Source organism: Gossypium raimondii, chromosome 12 (genome assembly GCF_025698545.1).
Source record: "Gossypium raimondii isolate GPD5lz chromosome 12, ASM2569854v1, whole genome shotgun sequence".
Taxonomy (NCBI): domain Eukaryota; kingdom Viridiplantae; phylum Streptophyta; class Magnoliopsida; order Malvales; family Malvaceae; genus Gossypium; species Gossypium raimondii.
In genome coordinates, this window is record NC_068576.1 from 45,967,092 (window position 1) to 45,990,353 (window position 23,262).

The window sequence follows — 23,262 nt, forward strand, 5'->3', positions numbered from 1 at the left end:
GGAGCTCAACATTATTTGATTCCAATCAGTAAATTTCAATGGCTATGCAGAGAACATTGCTATAGAAACAAATTGATGATCAAGGCTTGAGTGAATGAATGCACGTATATTGTTTGTATGAAAAATAAAGAAGAAAAAAAAACCCTAGAGTTTGTGATCACAGACTAAATTGGAAGGGTATTTAAAAAGATTGTAAAGTTAGAAGGTTGACAAAGATAATATAAAGAGACAAACGAGCAGTATTATAAAAATATTAAGCTTATAGGGAAACTATTAAAACCCAAAATCTAGTAATTTTGGATTCAATTAACAACACTAAGAACACCAAAAGGAATGAAAAAATAATTGAGAATTGAGATCAAGTAGCATGATTATATGAACCAATTGCCACAGTTTTTTACTCTTTATCCAATGTCCTGTACTTATAGTGGTATCCGCTACTGTTTGTAGTAATTATAAATTTTTGAGTTGATAATTAAGAAATCCTTTTGCCTAAACCTTTTTATTTGACTATATGTTTTATGTTGGTAGTATAAAATTTCCCTTTATTTCGACTTGAATGTCTATTCTTTCTGCTAGGTATGATTTATCAATCTAATAAGTTGTCCACACAAAGCATTTTAAAGAAAAAAAATCAAGTTTAAATAGTTTTTTCACTTCGTAGTCAACAGGGGTTGTAGCTCAAATGGTGGAGCGCTCGCTTTGCATGCGAGAGGTAAAGGTTATTTTTTGAATTATCAGTCAAGCAGCCCCCTAATCAAAATCCCGACACCATCTGACCCAAAACTCTCTCAGTTTCACTCAATTTCAACCCAAACGTAGGATGTCCTTCGAAATTAGGTTTTTTTTCCCTAATATACAAGTTTGGTGATTTAATTAGCTGTGGATTAATTAGGAAATAGACAAAAAAAATTGAAGTTGGTCTCTGGAGGTGCTGGCTTCACTGTTCTCTTATGTTGTTTTCATGCAGCAGCATCATCAACGTATCAGAAGAAGGAACCCATGAGTATTCATAAAGGAAAAATGTAAGAAAGAAAGGAAAATATAGAACCCGTGGCAGCATGCATGAAAGCAGGAAAATGTAGTGTTTTTTTTGCATGTAGCAGAGCAAAGAAATAATGAACCCGTGAACAAGCATGCATGAAAGAAGCAGAAAAAATATGTTGAGCATGGACTGCAATGCAACAGAAGGCCATGATGCGGACAAGAATGCAGCAGACAAAGATTCAAGTTGGACCGTAAGCGACTTAATTATTTTGTTTACTTTTTGTTCATTTTGTAATGCCATCCAAGCTAAATGTAACTAGACTTTTAGAGTTGTTAAGATTTGAATTGATGGATGTAATGGCTAAAAATTGTCCAGCTTTCTTTTGTATTACTTTAGTTGGTAACTTGCCAAAATAGGTGTGAGCAGTTACAAGTTTAGGTAACTGACATTCTAATTTTGTAACTCTTATATTTTCAAATGAAATGAAAAGTAATAGCATTCCATTCGATTACATTTTTGCTTTTGAGTTTTCTTACATTTTCTTTTCTTTTCTTCTTGCTGTTCGAGAGCTTATGCTCTTGGTGTTTTCATTTGTTTGATTTGCTGCTGTCTTTGTTTCAACAAATGGTAATCAGAGCCTCTTATCTTTGAGGACCTCTGTTGTTTAAGTTTCAGTTTTAAAAAAAACTCAGAATTGTGTTTGTAAAATCAATTCCAGCAGCATGAGTTTTGCTCCTCCACCACCACCAATTTTTGCTGGAGATAACTACCACATTTGGGTAGTCAAGATGAAGACTTATCTCCAAGCACTTGACCTCTGGAGTGAAGTTGAAAGTGATGTCGAGCCACCTCCACTAAGAGAAAATCCTACCATTGCTCAAATAAGGCAACATGGTGAGGAATGAGCCAAGAAGCATAAAGCTATGGCTTGTCTGCAGAATGGAGTGTCTGATGTGATCTTCACTCGCATCATGGCCTGTGACTCACCTAAGCAGGCATAGGACAAGCTGAAAGAGGAGTTTATGGGATCAGACAAGACCAGGCAGCAATAAGTCATCAACCTGTGAAGAGAGTTTGAAATTTAAAAATGAAGGAGTCAAAAACTATTAAACAGTATTCTGATAAAATCATGGCTATTGTAAATAACATAAGCTCATAGGAGAGGATTTCAGCGATAGCAGAATGGTTAAGAAGGTGATTACCACTCTTCCAGAGAGGTTTGAATAAAAAATCTCCTCATTGGAGGACTCGAGGGACCTCACAACCATTTCCTTGTCTGAATTGGTTAATTCTCTCTATGCACTCGAGCAGAGGAGGGCTAGCAGACAAGAGGAGAATCCTGAGGGAGCCTTTCAAGTAAAAGCTAGAGAAGGTTCTAGCTCAAATCAGAAAGCTAAGAAACCTTGGTTTGAAAGAAGGGACAAAGCAAAGAAAGAAGCAAATAAAGAAGTAGGCAGAAAGAGGTTTCCACCATGCATTCACTGCAAAAAGACCAATCACTTGGAGAAATTTTGCTGGACCAGACCAGACATTCAGTGTAAGAGTTGTAAGTAGTATGGCCATCATGAGAAAATTTGTAGAAATCATGAAAAGGCTCAAATTCAGCCAATTCAAGCCAAGACTGCTGAAGATATACAGGCTCAGGAGGAGCATGTATTCACTGCCTCATGTTTTGCAGTCAACAACAAGTGTAGTTGGCTTGTGGACAGTGGTTGCTCACACCATATGGTTGCTGATGAGAGTTTGTTCAAGAATCTTGACAGGAGCTATGTCTCGAAGGTCAGGATAGGCAATGGAAATCTGATTGAAGCTAGGGGCAGAGGTGATGTTGTAATCAACACCGGTTCAGGTAACAAGGTTATTTCTGATGTCCTTTATGTGCCAGAAATAGACCAAAATTTGCTCAGTGTAGGCCAGTTGGTTAAGAAAGGCTATTCACTATTTTTTAAGAATAATTCTTGTGTTATAAGTGATGCTCATGGTAGGGAGATTGTCTCAACACTTATGGCAGACAAATGTTTCATGCTGGATGTGAGTCAGCTTGAGAAAAGTGCCTATTCAAGTTCAGTTGACAATACTGATCTTTGGCATAAGAGGTTTGGCCATGTTAATCTCAGGTCACTTGATTTGCTACACAAAATGAGCATGACAGAGGACATGGTTAAGGTTAATGTAAGTGAATCAGTTTGTGAGGTGTGTCAGCTTGGTAAACAAGCAAGATTACCTTTTCCAGCTAACCAAGCATGGAAAGCTCGAGACAGACTTGAACTGGTGCATTCAGATGTCTGTGGACCAATGAAGACACCTTCATTGAATGGCAGTAAGTATTTTATATTGTTTATTGATGATCTGACCAGATTTTACTAGGTCTATTTTATGAAACAAAAGTCAGAGGTGTTTGAAATGTTTGCAAAGTTTAAGGCTTGGGCAGAAAATCAAACAGGCTGCAAGATTAAGGCCTTAAGGACAGACAATGGTTCAGAATACTTGTCTGAAAGATTTCAGAAGCTATGTGAGCAGGCTGGAATCCATCATCAGCTGACCACAGTGTACACTCCTCAACAAAATGAAGTGAGTGAGAGAACGAACAGAACTGTGATGAACATGACCAGGTGCTTGTTGTTTCAAAGCAGGCTTCCAGGTATTTTTTGGGCTGAAGGTGTCAACACATCGATATACTTGCTGAATAGGCTGCCAACACATGCTGTGTAGGACAAGACCCCTTTTGAAGCATGGTATGGTCTAAAACCTATTGTTTCTCACTTAAAAGTGTTTGGCTGCATGTGTTATGTTCTTGTACCAGCAGAAAGGAGAACCAAACTTGAGAAAAGTTCTGTACCAGGCATATTTGTTGGCTACAGTGGCTGTAAGAAGGGCTACAGGATATTTGATCCCTCGACCAAGAAAATTTTGGTAAGTAGGGATGTTAAATTTGATGAAACAAGGTTTTTGAGACTTGAAGGTTCAGACACAAGTTAGTTTGAAGACGAGAAAGATGGCAACAATCTGGAATTGGCAGAAAGTGAGGTCAGTAATGCCAATATTGATGATGCTCCTGTGAGAGGGACCAAGCCTACTGCTGATATCTACCAGAAATGCAATATAGCCATTGTTGAACCCTCAAGCTATGAAGAAGCTGCTAGAAGCAACAGTTGGATGAAGGCCATGGAGGCTGAAATTGACATGATCCACAAGAATGACACTTGGGATCTAGTGGACAGACCTGATCAGAAGAAAGTTATTGGTGTCAAGTGGGTTTACAAGGCCAAGTTCAATGCAGATGGCTTTCTGAACAAGCACAGGGCAAGGCTTGTAGTGAAAGGGTATAGCCAACAATTTAGCATTGACTTTGAGGAAACATTTGCTCCAGTAGCAAGATTAGACACCATAAAGCTCCTTTTTGCCTTGGCTGCACAGAAATAGTGGAAGGTTCATCAACTTGATGTCAAGTCAGCTTTCCAGAATGGCTTTCTTAAAGAGGAAATTTATGTTGAACAGCCTGATGGATTTAAAGTTCAAGGAAATGAGGACAATATTTATAGGCTGAAGAAGGCACTTTATGGATTGAAATACGCTCCTCGAGCCTGGTAAAACAGAATTGATGAATATCTGTCTAAACTCAAATTTGAGAAAAGTTTGAGTGAGCCAACTCTGTTTGTGAGAAAGTCCAAAGATGAGACACTGTTGATTGTGTCAATATATGTGGATGATCTACTGGTGACTGGAAGCAAAATTGAACTGGTTCAAGAGTTCAAGAAGAAAATGCAAGTCATGTTCGATATGACAGACTTGGGAATTATGAGTTATTTCCTTGGTATGAAAGTGAGTCAGATTGATCAGGGCATTTTCATCAGCCAACATGCATTTTCCTTGAAAATACTCACTAAATTCCACATGGAAAATTGCAAGCCAGTGAGTACACCTTTGGTTATAGGACAGAAATTGAGCAACTTTGGAAATGAAGAAAAAGTGGATGAAAGGGAGTGCAGAAGTCTAATTGGATGTTTGCTTTACTTAACAGTAATTAGACCTGATCTTATGCATTCGGTCAGTTTGTTATCTCGTTTCATGCATAGTTGCAATACATCACACTTAAAGGCAGCAAAGAGGATACTCAGGTATGTCAAAGGAACTTTGAAGTTTGGTGTGTTGTTCAAGTCAGGGAGTGAGCTAAAATTAACTGGCTACTCAGACAGTGACTGGGGAGGTTCGATTGATGACATGAGGAGTACCTCAGGCTACCTTTTTACACTTGGTTCGGGAGCTTTCTGTTGGAGCTCTAAAAAACAACAAACAGTTGCTCAATCAACTGCTGAAGCTGAATACATAGCAGCAGCTGGAGCAGTAAGCCAAGCAATCTGGCTTAGGAAATTGTTGTGTGATTTGAATGAGGAACAACTTGAACCTACTGAGATTATGGTTGATAATTAGTCAGCAATAGCTATCTCCAAAAATCCTGTTTTCCTGGTAAAACAAAACATTTTAAGCTTAAATTCTACTTTGTTCGAGAGGCAGTGCAATCAAAGGATGTAAGTCTTGTACATTGTAGCTCACAAGACCAATTGGCTGACATTTTAACAAAGCCTCTTGGTACTATGAGGTTTGAATTTCTTAGAGATTTGGTTGGTGTTTGTTGCCTACAGTCCAAGGAGGAATGTTGAGCATGGACTGCAATGCAACAGAAGGCCATGATGCAGACCAGCAGCTGCAGCAGACCAGCATTCAAGCAGGACCAGAAGCAGCTTAATTATTTTGTTTACTTTTTGTTCATTTTGTAATGCCATCCAAGCTAAATGTAACTAGACTTTTAGAGTTGTTAAAATTTGAATTGATGGATGTACTGGCTAAAAATTGTTCAGCTTTCTTTTGTATTACTTTAGTTGGCAACTTGCCAAAATAGGTGGGAGCAGTTACAAGTTTAGGTAACTGACATTCTAATTTTGTAACTCTTATATTTTCAAATGAAATGAAAAGTAATAGCATTCCATTCAGTTACATTTTTGCTTTTGAGTTTTCTGTTCTGTTTTCTTTTCTTTTCTGCTTGCTGTTCGAGAGCTTATGCTCTTGGTGTTTTCATTTGTTTGATTTGCTGTTGTCTTTGTTTCAACAAAATATACTTGTATGCAGAAGTAAAGAAATTATTGAAGCATGCAATATGTAAATAATTGAGGTAGGTAAGGATGGGTTAATTATTTATCTTTGAATGAAAGTTTAAAATATTATGCAATTTAATCCTTCTAATTTTGTGTATATAAATGGACAACCACTCTTCTCTTATTGTCTATCTAAATGCTTTTTTTTCTTTCTATTTCTCCCAACATCTTTTCTGGTTCTCCAAACATATTTGTAACAAATTCTCTGCAAATACACCACTAACAAGTAAGTTATTTTTTAAGTTGATAAATGTGAAATTTAGAGATTAGTTGAATATTTTTTATAATTATGTTACTTTATAATAGTTTTCAACTTATGTACCTCTAGACAATTAAATTCTTAATAAATGATTGATAATATATATAATTTTAATAATTTTAATGATAAACGATTATGAATGAGTAGTATATGATACCATTTTGGAAATAAATAACAATACAGAGGTAAACAACTTCATAATATAGCAATAAATAATTTATAATGCATAAGTAAAAATATTATAAATAAAATATTAGTAAATGGTTGATAGCAGAAGATAATAACAAATTTTATAATTATGATTGTAAAAGAAATATATACTCCACTAGTTTAGGTTTAAAAAGTTATATACTTTTATTTTATAAATATCACCTTTATAATACCTAAATCGAAAATATATATTTATATATATTCATAAATACTTAATTAAAAATATATCAAATTAATTAATAAATTTTATTATAAAATAATATTCATAATTTAATAACTGACTGTTCACTAGTATTAAGATTTCAAATTTTGAATATATTATTATTTCATAATATCACATAGTGGCACTAAAACTATACATATATATATAAGAGGGAGGGAGAGAGCTTCCTTTGATATATTTGTAATTATGACATTTCGAGGGCATTGCAAAGCAATGATGGTTAAATACAATGAGTTCAAATATCAAATAATATAGAAATAAACAAACTCAAACCTGTTAAGGTAAGTTAAAAAGAAGAATGAAAGAATGATGAATTGCTACAAATGCCTTGCATGAAAAGAAAAGGTAAAAGGAAACTGTAAAAAACTTGGACCTACTTCAACAAACCATTTCTGATCTACACTAACAGCCCTCCCCTCCCACCATGCTCATTCTTCAGCGTTTCTTGCATCCCCAATGCTGCCCATACATCATCCTCTGCCCAAAGTAACATCATCATCAGTTCTATCGACTAATTTAAGGGTCACCAATATGTGTGATATTTTACTTTTATAATTTATGTACGCGTGATTCCTAGAAGGTGTTTTGTTGGATTAGTTTGAGAATTACCCGTTCAAAAACAAATTTGACAGCCCTGGTCCTGAGACCTTCTGGTGCTACATCAATCATTTTTTCACAAACGGTTTCTGACAAACAAGCAGCCGCTGATCATTACCATTCTGAACATCAATCACCCTTGCATCCCATCTTACTTGTGTAGCATGTGCACGTGCTAGTTCTATAGCTCCTAGTTTATCAGAGAGAACAACCCAGCCCTGCGAACAAACACAACCTCATAACTTCCGATACACAGTTGATCAAGTAATAACTATTTCACAAACTATTCATTAATATAGCATATTTTACAGCATATCAAATGATATGGCATTATAGGGCATTGATTAGAATTATTGTTGGTTTTTTGGGAAGGGAGCACGTTGGGGAGGATGAGGATGTTAGTATAAAATGATAGTTTTTCCTTCAATCTAACAAACAATAAGAGGTCTTAGGGGGCAATTCCTGCACAAAAAAAGAATGAGAGAAAAAGGGACTGCATTGAATATGAAGTAGACACCCAGAAAAACTAAATACCTCAGGGCGGAGAATTCGATCCATCTCTACAAATAACTCCACCAAACTACACCTCTCTGAAGTAAGATGTGAGAGGAGCCCATTCGCATGAAGCAAGTCGTATGTTCGAGGATATGTTGGGAAGGGTTCACACCTGAACAGATCAGATATATTAGTTATTGTTAATATGGTTGATAGAATGATCCACAGCTGCATGTTATTATGAAAAAAAACAGAGAAAAGGAACTTTCGAATGTTCAACAGGAGCTCAAGAGAGAAAATTCCATATGCAGATTAAAAATGTAAATTTCATTAGCAGTCAAATATAGTTCAAACTTCAGCCAACTGAAGATTCTCGTATATAGAAAAATTAAACAGTAATATTCAGTTTAAGAATGAATCTAACTAAAGCAAATATATTAACAGAACCATTATTATTACAAACTTAAATATTAACTTAATCTTGAAACAAAATGAGAAAGTGCACTTCTAAAAACCTGGGAAGATATAAACACAGAGAACAAAGAAGTTAAAATTTGCACTCCACCTCCAGCATTTAACTACCAATTTAAACAAATTACTTTCGTGAAGTTTTAAGAAACTAACCAGTCATGAAAAACACCAGGAAAGCCTCGGTCAAGAATGAGAGGAAGTGTATTGCGTGCCCTAACGGGTACAACATTCATCACCCACACTGATTTCATTTCCTCCAGGAATGCAGCATTTAAACCCCCATAATGAGCATTCATGTCCATCACATTGCGTGCCATATTAAATGGAGGCAATGGGTCTTCATCGCCTGGCCTCTTGGGATGGTCAGAGAAAATTAATGGTGTAAGCAAAGACCAATAGTTTTTTAAAGCTAATTTCCAAACTTGCAAGTCTTCAAAGAAATCTTCTGGACTGACACCTGCAGCCATTAACTTAAATCAATATACTACATGAGCTGTGGATTGCATACAACAACCCTAAGTGCAGAATGAAAACATGGGTGCAGGGAGAGAAAAATAATTTGGGGTGGAACAATACTTTCCATGAACTTCAAGCTCCACAGAGCTCAAATCTGGGCTAGAAGACTTGTTCTGAATAGGAATCCAGCGTTTGCTGGAAGCTCCAATAATACATGGCATCATGGTTTGATAATAGGGAGTATCATATCCTTGTTTGCATAGGGGTACTTCATTTTTCTTGCTATATTCAAGAAACATTAAGTTAGCAAAACATCAGCACAGGTCAGATTGTTAAGGGGAACAAATACAACAAAATCAAAGTAAAAGGGTAGAGCAACCAAAAAATGGTTTTAATGAGTTGTTTATAACGAAATTGAAGAAAGATTCACTTTGAAAAGAGTGAACATTTTCTGCATATACTCACAGAGAAGAATAGCAATGAGCATCAGCAGTTTTCTGCCAGATGAATGTCTCATCTTGTTGCGCAATAAGACTCCAACAAATCTTTTCAGTGAATTGTGCCAGTGGGGTTAACATGCTTCTTTTCTTCGAACTTGTTGCACGCCCAGGTGGCTTACTTATAGGTGAGGTTATAACAAAATAACCTCCAGGCTTGAGTAACCGATCAAATTCTATAAGAAACATCCCCTCTGTTTTATAAAATCATAGTTAGAAAGTAAAGCATATGTAATTTTTACAATAGGAAGCAATACTATTAAAACTCTGAAAGTACCTTTCTTGTCCCAAACAATACCGCACTGAGCACAATGAACCATGTCAAATGACAATGATGGATATGGTAGTTGTCTCGATATGAAATTGCCAATCATTGCTGGAAGACCTCTCTCAAGAGCTATTTGAACTTGGCTTCCGGTTGCCTCATATGCAGCAACACAAAGAGCCGTCAACTTTAGTGAAACTAAATGAGCTCCAAAACTTCCAAATCCACAACCAATATCAAGAACAGTGCGTACCTGTAACCAAAGTAGGAGCATTAAATACCATGTGATGCAGATAGTTTTACTTCCCCTTGAAGACCATACACCATCAAACATTAGAAAATATTTGATTCCAAAATACCAAACTCCCAAAACTCACGGTACTCCAAAAGGGTAAAATTAGTATCATGAAATGAAATAAAGACTTACACCAGCTTGAAAAAATTCAGAGTCACTTCCCAGTCCCATCATCTCTGCAATCTGGCGAGAATAATCTTTGACACCATCAAAGATTAAGCCGTCCTGAGAGTGAAAAGCAATTTGATTCTCTTCGAGCAACATCATTCTAGATAATTTGGTAAAAGATTATGAATGTAAATTAGAAAGCTGTTACTAATGGCATAAAGAACAAAGAATGAAGGATGATGTATAAGCTGGTATAAAAAAAACAGATACTAGCAAATTATAAAAGGTAAAGTTTGTAACAGAGGGAGATATGCATGATACTTTATGTACATTTAGAAAGCATCCAAATGCATTTAATAATTACCTTTTTGTTATGCTTCCAGAAGAAAGGAATTGGTCTTTGGTTATCTTCACATTTCCAGTCCATATTACATCCCTACCAGCTGGCCAACGGAGTGGAATCTTATAATCCTTCGGAGGGCGAACTAAACAAAACTTTCCTTGGCTTGATACTTCACAATGCCGATCAAACTCCTCTCCATCTTTAAACCCTAATAATACATTTGCAGTTACATTGTAACAAGGAACATAATTTTCTCTTTCTTTGCCGCATAAGCCAAGCTCCCCTTGGCGACCAGCTCCAGACGAGACAGTTCTCAGCTCAAAATAGTCAACTGCGGTTTGCTCCTTTAACCTTCTATAGTTTGAATAAATCTCTGGGACTGGAGTGACAGTTACATAGTCAAATGACTTAGGAAACGATGATCCAAAGACTGCAATCAGCACAAGCACGCTAGTGAAGCACAATACCAACCAACTGACTGGCAGTCTACGGCCGCAAATAAGAGAAAGTTTATTGAGCAAAGGGCTTCTCATGTCCAAAGCTTTAAAGAATTGAGGTTTGGGAAAACCACTAAATAACCAATTCCTTTAGATTAAATCTACAAGGACCACAAAAACCGTAACCTATTATCACATATAAGCTTCTATATAAGTAATCATGTGCGGGGACAAGTCCAATAAGCATTGAAACCACCTCCTCTACACTCCTGCCCGCACGGATCTTTCCCCAGTCATCACAAGTAACAGATAAAACGATAGTGGAAAATACCCAAGTTCACTCTAAATCCACCGTAATCAGTACTAAGAAAAACTACAAAAATCAAGCTGAATTTCAATTCTTTATTAAGGATCAATAGTTCATTCCAAAATCGAACTGTAGAGAAGAGAATTACACAATTCTTGGTCCAAAACGAAACCAAACTTTACAGCAGTATACACTTTTAACATAATCCAAACAGAGCCGATCTTAGCTCAATTTTGAGTAATGTCAATTCCTCAGTTTCCAACAAGTGAGCAGCCAATCGCATCAACCTGCAAATGACCCACCAAAACCAATATTCAAAAGAAGGAAAATTTGATTCTTTTAACGGTCTGTTAGGTAGATGAAATGATATTAAATCTAGCAACAGTATTCTAAAGCTTACAACAGACATTTAGTATGTATAAAACTCAGAATTCCTATAAAACGTAAATAGTTCCATTTTGGGGAATCCGGTAAAAGTAAGTCAGATCTCGAAAAGGAAACAATAACAGATTGAGATCATTGAAAAAGCAGGAAAAAAGAAAAGAGAAAGGAGTAAATTGAAAACTGAAAATAAAAATTAAAAGAAAAAACAAGAACCCAATTAGAGTTTACGTGGGAGCGTACCGGTGGAGAATCAAAATTCGAAATTGACAATTGTAGAGAGCTACGGAGCGAAAGAGAGGAATGGTTAATAAGATAATCAGATCCAAAGCTCCCATTTTTATTTTAAAAACGACAAATAATGACCAGAAATCATAATGACAATGACTTTACTTAATATCTAGAAGTAATCCTCACTTCGTTTTGGGGATTTTACATTTTAAATATTTTAATTAACTCAACCAATATTTTAAAGAAATAAAATTAAGAGTAATTTGAGAAAATCCAATTATTAATAAATACTATTCCTTAATCTTTATAAAAAATTTAATTTTATTTAAATGTAAACAATTATAAAAAGGACTCATAAAATTGAGTAAAAGAGAATTAGCAATCCTCATATTCTTTTTTAGTTTTTAAGCTCCATAAAGTAACTTTATTTGTTATTTTTTATTTATTTAAAATTTTGGTTAACAAAATAAATAAATAAATAAACACAAGTGAGGTAGGAAATTAGACTACATGTGTCCCGGCCCGAAGGTCCACTTAAAAGTGAGAGTATTTAGATAAAAATATAGGTTTAGAAAATGAATTTGCACAAAAAAATAAAGTCCGTTTTTTAAACGGGTCTGGTCTTAGGTAATTTTTTTGGTTCTGACCCAACCCAATCTAAATTTGCAAAAAAAAAAACGTTTGTTGTTTTTTTACTGTTTTGTCGTTGTTTTTTCATTGTTTTGTTATCATTTTATAATTATATTATTATTATTTTGTTGTTATTGTTTGGACTTTGGAGATTGTATAGCTATTGTTTTATTATTAATTTTGCTATTATTTTAGAGGTATTTATTTGTTAAGTTGCATTTATCTTAGTATAATTTTAAAAAAATATAAAAATAATAAAAAAATTATATAAAAATTATTCTAAGAGTGAAAATAGAAAATTTTTCTAAATCCTTAAATTAAGTTGTATAATTTTACCGAGAGTTAAAATATTATTTTATTATTTTAGTAACTTAAATTTCATATATTTTAATTTCGTGTAATTTTATTACCTACTAAAAATTTTATAAATTTTAAAGGGTTATTGACAAATGACAACCCTCTGCCGCCGCTGATCTCCGTGTTGTTCAACTAGATAATGAATCGTAGCTTTGCAAATAATAAACTGCATTCCGCTGATTCTTATTTTTCTTGAAGTGTTTATCAATTTTGAAACATGTTAAAATACAGGTAGGAATATGACAAAATATTTAAAAGAAAGTTGAACATACAAGTGCCAAAACACACACCAGCCAGTAGGCAACACTCGCATTCTAGTCTAAATACAATGAACTGCAGTGCATGATATATATGAATTTGCCAAAAATCTAGAAATCTGAAATTGATCAGATATATAGTATATGTTCACATGTAGAGGTATGTATGCAGGAATTGAACCGTTTGTGACACTCCACCATTGGGATCTTCCTCAGGCATTGGAGGACAAATAAAAGTAGTACTATTATTATATATCTTCTTTAGTCTTTCTTTTAAGGGGTAATGAACCATGGCTTTACTCATTTGCAGCAAGGACTCTGCAAATTATGCTGAGACATGCTTCAAGATGTTTGGTGACAGGGTGAAATACTGGACTACGTTCAATGAACCCGACACATTTACAGTGCAAGGTTATGATGTCGGTTTAGAAGCACCAGGACACTGTTCCATCCTTTTTCATCTCTTCTGCAAAGTTGGGAACTCTACAACTGAGCCTTACATAGTTGCCCATAATGTTCTTCTTTCTGATGCAACTGCTGCAGACATTTACAGGAAAAAGGACAAGGTAAAATGGAATGTCGGATTCAGGTATATATATGATACAGACATGTATGGTCAATTTTTTCTCCATATCCGAATATGTGTTGGATACGAGTATCAAACTTCAAGCAAAATGAGAGATTTGGTTGGTTTACAATATAGTATATCTATGTTAAAATTGCACATTGCTCTTTAAAATTTTATAATCCAAGGTTTCATTCTTGGAAGATCATACGCCTACACTAATATCTGGATGTGAATCGAACACGGAAAATAAAAATAAAAAATGGAGAGCCAAGACAAGATAGAAAGAAAGTTTATATAGGATGATGATGTTAATGTATTGTTGTCCCTTAAAAGTTTATACAGGATGATGATGTTAATGTATTGCTATCCCTTCAAAGTTAAGTTATGACCACTTCCAGTCTTGGATTGCCTTTAAGTAGAAGATCTAAATTTTACTTCTTTTTTTAATTGTCATTACAGGTATGGATGATTTAAATAACCCATTTCTCCCTGCTTTGAAGGATGAAAACAGAATCGAATTCCACAATGATTACTTAACTAACCTGCTAGCTGCTATCATGTAAAGAACTAGGTAAACAAAATGAATTGTATAAGAAAAACTAATTTCCTTTCTTCTGTATTTTCAATCTATTCTTCCCCTTTGTACACTGTTAACAATGTGTTTATATAGAGCTTTGAATAACTGCTCTTTAACAAAATGCTTCAGTTTGCAGTTGACTAACTGACTAACTGCTCCCCATGCTAACTTATAAGATCTCTAACATTCATCCATCTTCTCGACGGGCAAAACTTGAAGAAGATTTCGAAACCAAGTGAAATATGAATATAACACCCCTAATCCGTATCCGTCGCCGGATTGGGGTTACGAGATATTACCAGACATAAAACTTATTTCAACTTTTAGTTAACATAAGAACTTTTTTTTTTAAATACAAAATCGAATAATGCACTATATATAAATATATATATTATAAAGCATAAACAAAATGAAACAAATCAAATATACTAAATTTGCATGTTTAATAATTAATTCAAGTACATAGACTAACCATTCAAGAAAATAAAAGTGAACATTATAGTAATATGACTGAACCTATTTTAATCAAATACTACAACCGAATATGCTACATAACTAAGTCATAAATTTAACAAATTTAATAGTTCACCTATCCAAATACACAAACACATAATAGTCGAATTTAGTAGCTACCTTTAATGCCGATTATATATATAATCAAACTTAAACCTAACCGAATGAAGCTTGGTTATTTTGTCTCATTTACATATTATATACCATAACCGAACCTATTTAATACCAAAACCAAATCAATCCATCACCCAATGCATAATAATTATACATACAAGGCATCACTTAACATATAGATTTCGGCCTAAAACATACATATTCATAACCATGTATCCTACCATTCAAAATGAACAAGTATAAAGCCGAATATGCATAATCACAAACATCATTTTTACCAAAATTAACAAAAGCATAAGGATTAAACATAACTAAAACGAATAAGCCATTATCAACAAACCGAACACAAGCACGAAAATAGGTTATTTTCATATGGCTATTTATAAGTACATGACTTAAACTAATCAAAATTATAAGCAAACCTATACATATTCAATTTAATATCATTTAATTCTTGTATATTCGAACATATAACTAATCTAAAAGCCAAGTCAACAAGTCTAGATCCATTTGCATCACATTTATTTACCTAACGCAAAATTATACCATAATCAAACATGCATAAACATAAACTCCATTTTTGTGACCATTAAGACCATACACATAGATACAAACTCAATCAAAAGAAAATAAGCCATTTTCTAATGGCTTGGGCTATTAATTACATATACATATTTGATCCAAAATCAACTTTTCAACTATGCTATACATGCCATATATTTGAAATCAACTTAGTAAAATACCGAAAGAAAATGTCGATAGTGTGATCGGCTTTGCTGACGATCCCTGAGCTCGTAACGACTTCAAAATCTATAAAACAAAGGTAAACAAATACAAACACACACAGAGTAAGCTATTTGAAGCTTAATAAGTCGTAAGCAAAAATATACATTATCACTAAGTTAGCCAAAACCGAATATACATGTTTTCTAATGACAAATTATCATTTATAACTAACATACTCATACAATATAGTTAATAATACACATATACATGAATCTACTCAAATTACTTATATTAAAATCATTTATTCCACATTTAGCCGAATATGCATCACCACATATGCGTACACATAGTTACATCATCAAATATGCATACACATAGCTCACATTTATAATTTAACATTATACAACTAATTTAACAACTAACTTACCTTACTTTCACAACTTGATATAAGTACATACATGAGTTCTTTTAAATTTGTTTTCTTATTTAATCTTCACTTAACTTTGCTCGTTGAACCATTCGGAAGTAAAAAGGATACGCGGATAGTCGGAAGGCTCGTACAATGTCAACGTCCTAGACATGGTCTTACATGTAATCACAGATCGATGCCACTGTCCCAGACAGGATCTTACACGAAAACATAATTCGATGCCAACGTCCCAGACGTGGTCTTACACGAAAACACAAATTGGAGATCCTATGTCATGACATAAGTATCCTATCTATTCCTAGGGTTCATACGGGCTTTCAGATATTGAATATCGATTGAATCAAACTCGAAACATAACCCTATATCAATACTCACATTCGGCCAATGCATAAATAAATTCAAATAATTTAATTTTTTCATATATCATATATATATATATATATATATATATATTCTTAAATTTAACAACATTAAAATGCTTATCGACTTACCTCGGATATCGACGGACACAGTCGACTACTCGACTACTTTCGACTTCTCCCGATCTAATTTCGTTTTCTTTGTTTCTCGATCTAAACATATTCAAATTTAACTCTTTTATTCAATAATTCATTCAATTTAGTCCAAAAACACACAAATGGGGAAATTACCATTTTGCCCCTAATATTTTATACTTTTTACAATTTAGTCCCTATTGCATAAAACACAAAATACACAAAATTTGCACACATCATGCTAGGGCCGAATATTCATAGTCTTCATACAAGCCCACACATTTTATTTATTTCACATTTTAGTCCCTCAAAATTTTATTTTCACAATTTAGCACTAATTACTCAAATTCACCAAAAATTCAAAAACAAAACATGTTATCTAACACATATATTTCATATTTCATCAACTAACATCATAAAACTCAAACATTCATCAATGGCACATTTCAAAATCATCATCAATTCACAAAATTAAGACATGGGTTTTGAAGTATTCGAAGTAACGATATCAAAAACGTAAAAATTATCAAAAACCGAAGTAAAACATACCTATAATCAAGCTAGTTGAATGTCGAAACCTTAACAAGCATGAATGGTCTTCTTTCTTTGCTAGATGATAATGGCCATCTTTTTTTGTTATATTTTATTATAACTTAATTTATTAACTAAGTTACAAAATTAACCTTTAATAATATATATTTATAACATATAATCTAAGGGTAATTTAGACCATTGCCGCCCACTAACTATATATTGGCCTTATTGCATCATAAATCCTCCATTTTATAAAGACAACAACAATTAGGTACTTTTAGATTTAACCCCTAAATTTTCATTTTACGCGATTAACCCATTTTCTTTAATCGGTCACTCAAACGACAAAATTAAAACACGAAAATTTCACACAATCAAATTCACACATAATAAAGACAGAAAATAATATTAAAATATTTTTCAGACTCAGATTTGTGGTCCCGAAACTACTATTTCAATTAGAGTCAAAATCGGGCTGTTACAATGACACCGAAAGTGGCTTAGTGAGAACATCAGCAACTTGATCACACGCGGGAACCTCTCCAACCGCAATAGAACCATCAACAACTTTTTCGCGAACAAAAAACAAATCCAACTCAACATGCTTGAACTTAGAATGTAAGACAGGATTGGCTGCGACTACAACCGCACTGAAGCTATCACACCAAATATTAGGAGTATCGATAGACTGAATGTGTAGTTCTTGAAGGAGCGACATTAACCAAGTAACCTCACTGGTGAATACTGCAAGGCTCCTATATTTAGCCTCAACAGTGGATCGAGAAACCACTTGATGTTTCTTAGAGCACCAGGACACGAGAGTGTGACCAAAATAAACATAATACCCAGAGGTCGACTTCCGATCATCAAAATCTAACCCCCAATTGGCGTCGGCATATCCAACTAAAGATAATCGAGCAGATGGGCGAAGAACAATCCTAAAATTAAGCGTGCCACATAAATAGCGCAAAATACGTTTCAGGGCAGCCATATGAATAGTAGTAGGATTATGCACATATCCGGTTTACAGCATACGCAACATCAGGTCGAGTAAGAACAACATACTATAATGCACCAGCAAGACTTCTATACTCAGTCGGATCCTCTAAATGCTCACCATCATCTTTGGACATGGTAAATGAGTTAATCATCGATGTATGAACACTCTTTGCATTGGTCATCGAACACCTGTCAAGAATATCACATATATACTTCTTCTGACAAAGATGAAGACACCCTGATGAAGAACGAGTAACTTCTATTCCAAGGAAATAGTTAAGATCGCCCATATCCTTAAGCGAGAACTCATGATTTAACAGTTGAACAAACCATTCTATAGTGGTAGACAAACTTCTAGTAATTATAATATCATCGACGTACACAAGAATATAGAGAGTAGAATCAGACTTGATTCTAACAAACAATGACGCATTAGACTTGGATACTACGAAACCAACAGAGACTAAAAATCTCTTCAGCTTCTCAAACCACGCACGGGGAGCCTGACAAAGACCATATAAAGCTTTCTTCAGTCGACACACAAAAGGTTTTCCATTCGAATATACTGAATATAACCCGAGGGTTGTTGCATGAATACTTCAGTATCAAGATCTCCATTTAAGAAAGTATTATTAACATCCACCTGTCAAAGTGGCCATCCTCTAAAAATTGCAATAGATAGAATAACTCGAATAGTGGCAGGTTTCACCATCGGACTACATGTTTCCTTGAAATCACACCCAGGAACTAAGGAACATTCTTTGGCCACTAACCGGGCCTTTCACCGAGCAATAGTACCATGAGGATTCCTTTTGATTTTGAACAGCCACTTGCACCTAATGATCTTACGGTTGGGGGTACTGGAACAAGCTCCTACGTAGAATTATGAATAAGTGCATCATACTCAGCTTGAGCAGCAGCCCGCCACTCAGAAGTAGATAGAGCTTCCTCAATCGTAGATGGTTCTATAGCTTTAACAGATAACGCATTGGGCTTGAAAACTCCTGCCTTAACCCGGGTCACCATTGGGTGAGTGTTGATAACAGGCAATGAGCAATTCTGACTATCAGACGACAATGAGACGCCTTCAGAAAGTCTTGTGGCATACTGGGCAATCATCATTTCGCATAAACAGGTGATGAAGTTCATGTGCAACACCAGGTCCGTCCTGAGAGGTGGCAGACGGAGATGGTACAGAATTGACCTCTGAGGAAGAAAATAGCATAGACGGTGATGTCATGGAGAACTCAATGGGCCGAACAAGAGGTACAACCGTTGTAACAAACTTACTAGACTGCAGTACAGAACCCTCGAAAACAGACTCAGAAAATGGAAACCTATTTTTATCAAACACAACATGTCATGAAATAACAACCTTACCATTTGGTAAAAGACACTAATACCCCTTGTGTTGAGAATTGTAGCCCAAAAAAATAGAAGGTTAGGACCGAAACTCTAACTTATAGGTCACAAACGGATATAAGTAAGGGTAACAACAACATCCAAACACCCGTAGATGATCGCAGGTAGGATCATTCCCATAAAGAGCTGTAAACGGAGATTGTCCTCGGAGAGCTGCAGTGGGAAGACGATTGATGAGATGAACCGCACAACAAAACGCATATCCCCAGTATTCTATGGACAAATTTTCTTGAGCTAATAGCGTAATGCCCATTTCAACAATGTGTCGATGTTTGCGCTCAGTCATTCCATTTTGTTCAGAAGTATAAGGACATGTCAACAGATGTACAATCCCCTAGTATGCCAAAACAGACGTGAAGGCACAATACTCTCCACCCCAATCATTCTGAAGTTGTTTAATAGACTTGCCAAATTGTGTTTTGATTAGCTGTTGAAACCGAGTGAAGCACTCTATCGCCTGAGACTTTTGATGTAGAAGATAAATCCTTGTAAATCTAGTACACATATCAATAAACAAGATATAATACCACTTATTATCACATGCAACAGATCCGGGTCCCCAAAGATCAGAAATAATCAAGTCAAAAGGAAGATATTCAGTGGTTGACATTGAAAAAGGTAACTTATGCGACCTCCCTTTTTGACACGCAGTACACACACCATCAAGACAATATTTAGTAGAGACAATATTACATTTGTCTAGAACATTCTTAACTACAGAAGCAGATGGGTGACCAAGACGATTATACCAGTGAATGTATGTGCCATCATCAAGCTTGACCACCTTATGTCGAGGAAACAAGTTAGTGACATGATCACCAGTGAACACAGCGGAACCAGGCTGACCGAAGGTAGAATCTGCGGAACTCATGGTAGCCAGAAGTCCAAAATCAACCGGCGAATGATACCATGTAAAGAACTAGGTAAACAAAATGAATTGTATAAGAAAACTAATTTCCTTTCTTCTGTATTTTGAATCTATTCCTCCCCTTTGTACATTGTTAACAATGTGTTTATATAGAGCTTTGAATAACTACTCTTTAATAAAATGCTAGTTGTACCAACTGCTTCAGTTTGCAGTTGACTAACTGACTAACTACTCCCTATGCTAACTCATAAGATCTCTAACAGGTATGTAACAATACAATGCCTTACATTCATATTCAAATGTTACGTACTTTATACGATATGTTGATGTACTTTTGAAGAGGCTTTCAAGAATTGTAGAGAGGCATGGCCGCATGAGAGCTGGTATTACAAGTGCGCTTTGATATTTAAGTTAAGAATAGCGATTCAAAGAAAGAAATATCGAGAAATTTGACATAAGATTTTATATAGAAAATTCTTATTCTTTGTAATGATTGGGATCTATTCCTTCAAATATGTAACAATTCCTTACATTCATATTCAAATTAATATTATATCAATGGACTTACGAGGTAGACAATGTGATATAGGATTCAATTTCGGATACAAGTATAACATGATATTTTGTAGGTAAAAAAAAAACTTGGTACCTTCATCATCGAGCGAAGAAGCATAAGGATAAATAAGAGAAAAAATGAGTTTTTTTACCCAAATAATATAAAAATAATAATTAATTACAAAAAATGTATGGAAAACAAATTAATTACGAAATTAGGCATTTGCTACAATGTTTTGATAGTGCGGCCTGATATATTAGCGGCACTAGACTGAAATGTGATGACCTAAAATATTTAGGGACCTGATCTGTAAATTTATCATTTTGATTGGCAGTTGAAAAAAGTTGTAAGGGTGTTGTTTGACATATTGGCTGCACCAAACTTTAAATGGGTAAATTGTTGTATAACCCCCCTTATTTGTTATTTTTGTCTTTTTGACTAAAACACTTTGAGTTTTTTTCTTTTAAACATCTTTTACATTAGAAATTTTCATTTGCTTCTCAGATCTAGAAAGTACCCAAAGAAGTACTGCACCAGCAACCGCAACCCCAGGAGACTGACTTCAACATCGTCATCTTCTTCGTCAATGACGAGCGTTCGTCTGACTATAGTTACAAGTCATAAACATATTTCCCTTTCTCAAAACTTCAACCATAATTTTTTTTCTCACAACAAAAATAAAAAACAAAGGTTGAAAACTGAACCCTTTGTTATAATCTCACAATCAAAATTAAAATACAACAAAAACAGAGGAGAGCTTCTTTTGTAGTGCCTTTGAGGTTTAAAGCAAAAGTGATTTCCTTTTTTTGTGTAGGATTTGCTTTGCCAGTTTTTGTTGGTTATGACGAAAAAGATGAGGATGTTGAAGTCAGTCTCCTCAGGTTGCCATTATTGATGTAGTACTCCTTTGGGTACTCCTCAGATTTGAGAAACAAATGAAAACTTCCAATGTGCAAGATGTTGAAAAGAAAAAAAAACCCAAAGTGTTTTAATCAAAAATAATAAATAAGGTGGTTATGAAGCAATTTGACCATTTAAAGTTTGGTGCTGCCACTATGTCAGGTGGGACCCTTAAAGCCCTTCTTCCCCTTGCCAATCAAAAATATAAATTTACAAATTAGGTCCCTGAATTTTTAGGTCATCACATTTTAGTCTAGTGCCACGAATATGTCAGGCGGCACCGTTAGAACACTGTAGTAAATGTCTATTTTCGTAATTAATCGATTTTCCCTATATTTTTCGTAATTAATTATTTTTATATTATTTAGGTAAAAAACTAAAAAAATTGATATATATCTTGCTAAAAACAGAAGCTCCAATGATGAGAAATGTGAATCTAGAATAAGTGAATGATAGAAGGTGAAAGAAACAATTGTTTTGGTGGTTAATCCAAACGGAGAAAGCCTTCGGCGGTGGAGAGTTCACAACGGCGATAATGATTTTTTGCTAATTAATTTATCTTCCTTTTTTAACGGTAATAAATAATTTCCATTAAAAGAGAAAAAAGACATTGAAAATTAAAACAAGAAAAACTTATCAAAACCTTTCTTCTCCCCTGACAGACGAAAACAATAAATAAGAAGCCATTAAAAAGTTCTCCATACCCGATTTTTGGCTGGATTTTCATTGGTTCTTGAGGAAACGTTTTATTTCCCAAGCACCATTTTTTACTTTCTTGGTTTTATTATCATTTAAAACCTTAAAGTAATTTGAGAATGAGTCTCTTATGAGTTTATAAGTATGCTCTGTGCTTGTCATACTATAGATCCTGCACATCAGAAAATAAGCTTAGACCAAATCATATTAATTATTAAAAGACTTAGGAAGTATTTTGAATAGAGAGTTGGTAGCTAAAAGGCAGTGCCGGTTTACGGCCATGGAGGGCCTCATTTTTGGCATAGCATACTTACTATCATCGCTATTCTTAATCCTCTTTCTACAGCTCTTTTCAATGATTGGTTTAATGAGTAAAATCCATCTATTTTCCATAAAAATATCTTTTTTAATTAATGCGTTGTTAACTCATTAATTAACCCATTATTTTCGAAATGAAAAAAAATTAGGTTGATAAATGCTAATTAATCCAACCACCAAACCCCCTTTTTTTGTTATTTTAACTTTTCTTCAAACTCCCTCATAATTTTTTACTTTTCTCAAAAGTTTTCCAGATTTCTTTCTGACCATTGATTTTTCAATTTTAGTTAGGTATATATCAATTTTTCTTCTTCTTTGTCCTCATGCTTCTTCACTCGATGTTGAATATATCGGTTTTTTTTTGCTACACCGGATCTAGGTCTTCGTTTTAGAGAATGAATGACAAAATTTATTTTTGTAAAAAATTCTCCAGTGTTGTCATAGAGGTCGACGACACCCATTAAAAATTATTTTTTTTAAAAATACACCGGTGTTGCCAATATCAAGGTCGGTAACAAAACGCCAATGCAGCCAATGGCAATGGCGACACTAAAAATATATTTGAAATGTTTTCTTTAATAAAAACG

The 23,262-nt window shown here is 34.5% G+C and overlaps 1 protein-coding gene and 1 long non-coding RNA gene across 4 annotated transcripts; one reads left to right on the forward strand and one right to left on the reverse strand.

Moving 5' to 3' along the window:
- The first annotated feature begins 6,042 nt into the window (after window positions 1-6,042).
- LOC128035557 (uncharacterized) lies at window positions 6,043-8,094 on the forward strand. The gene is made up of 2 exons (XR_008192006.1): window positions 6,043-6,367; window positions 7,803-8,094. It is a non-coding gene; the product is annotated as an uncharacterized LOC128035557 (long non-coding RNA).
- On the reverse strand, window positions 7,002-11,869 carry LOC105764474 (probable methyltransferase PMT5). Of its 3 annotated transcripts, XM_052625625.1 has the most exons (10): window positions 11,729-11,869; window positions 10,382-11,391; window positions 10,042-10,177; window positions 9,627-9,867; window positions 9,318-9,543; window positions 8,976-9,134; window positions 8,550-8,852; window positions 7,965-8,097; window positions 7,443-7,648; window positions 7,002-7,310 (listed from the first exon to the last, which is right to left on the reverse strand). In XM_052625625.1, the coding sequence occupies exons 2-9, from the start codon at window positions 10,891-10,893 to the stop codon at window positions 7,499-7,501; spliced, it is 1,860 nt and encodes a 619-aa protein (XP_052481585.1). In that variant the 5' UTR covers window positions 10,894-11,391; window positions 11,729-11,869; the 3' UTR covers window positions 7,002-7,310; window positions 7,443-7,498. The 3 variants fall into 3 exon arrangements, with proteins under 3 accessions (XP_052481585.1, XP_052481586.1, XP_052481587.1); XM_052625626.1 differs by lacking the exon at window positions 11,729-11,869 and having other exon boundaries at window positions 10,042-10,134; window positions 10,382-10,584; XM_052625627.1 differs by lacking the exons at window positions 7,002-7,310; window positions 7,443-7,648; window positions 7,965-8,097 and having other exon boundaries at window positions 8,685-8,853; window positions 8,973-9,134.
- Between the last annotated feature and the right edge of the window lie 11,393 nt (window positions 11,870-23,262).

Bases quoted from the DNA above. Each gene is read 5' to 3' on its own strand.
- LOC105764474 (XM_052625625.1), bottom strand. From the start codon at position 10,893: ATGAGAAGCCCTTTGCTCAATAAACTTTCTCTTATTTGCGGCCGTAGA. The intron at 9,544-9,626 runs GTACTTTCAGAG...TTTATAAAACAG, and splicing joins TATTGTTTGGGACAAGAAAG to AGGGGATGTTTCTTATAGAA. The intron at 9,135-9,317 runs GTGAGTATATGC...TCTTGAATATAG, and splicing joins GCTCATTGCTATTCTTCTCT to CAAGAAAAATGAAGTACCCC.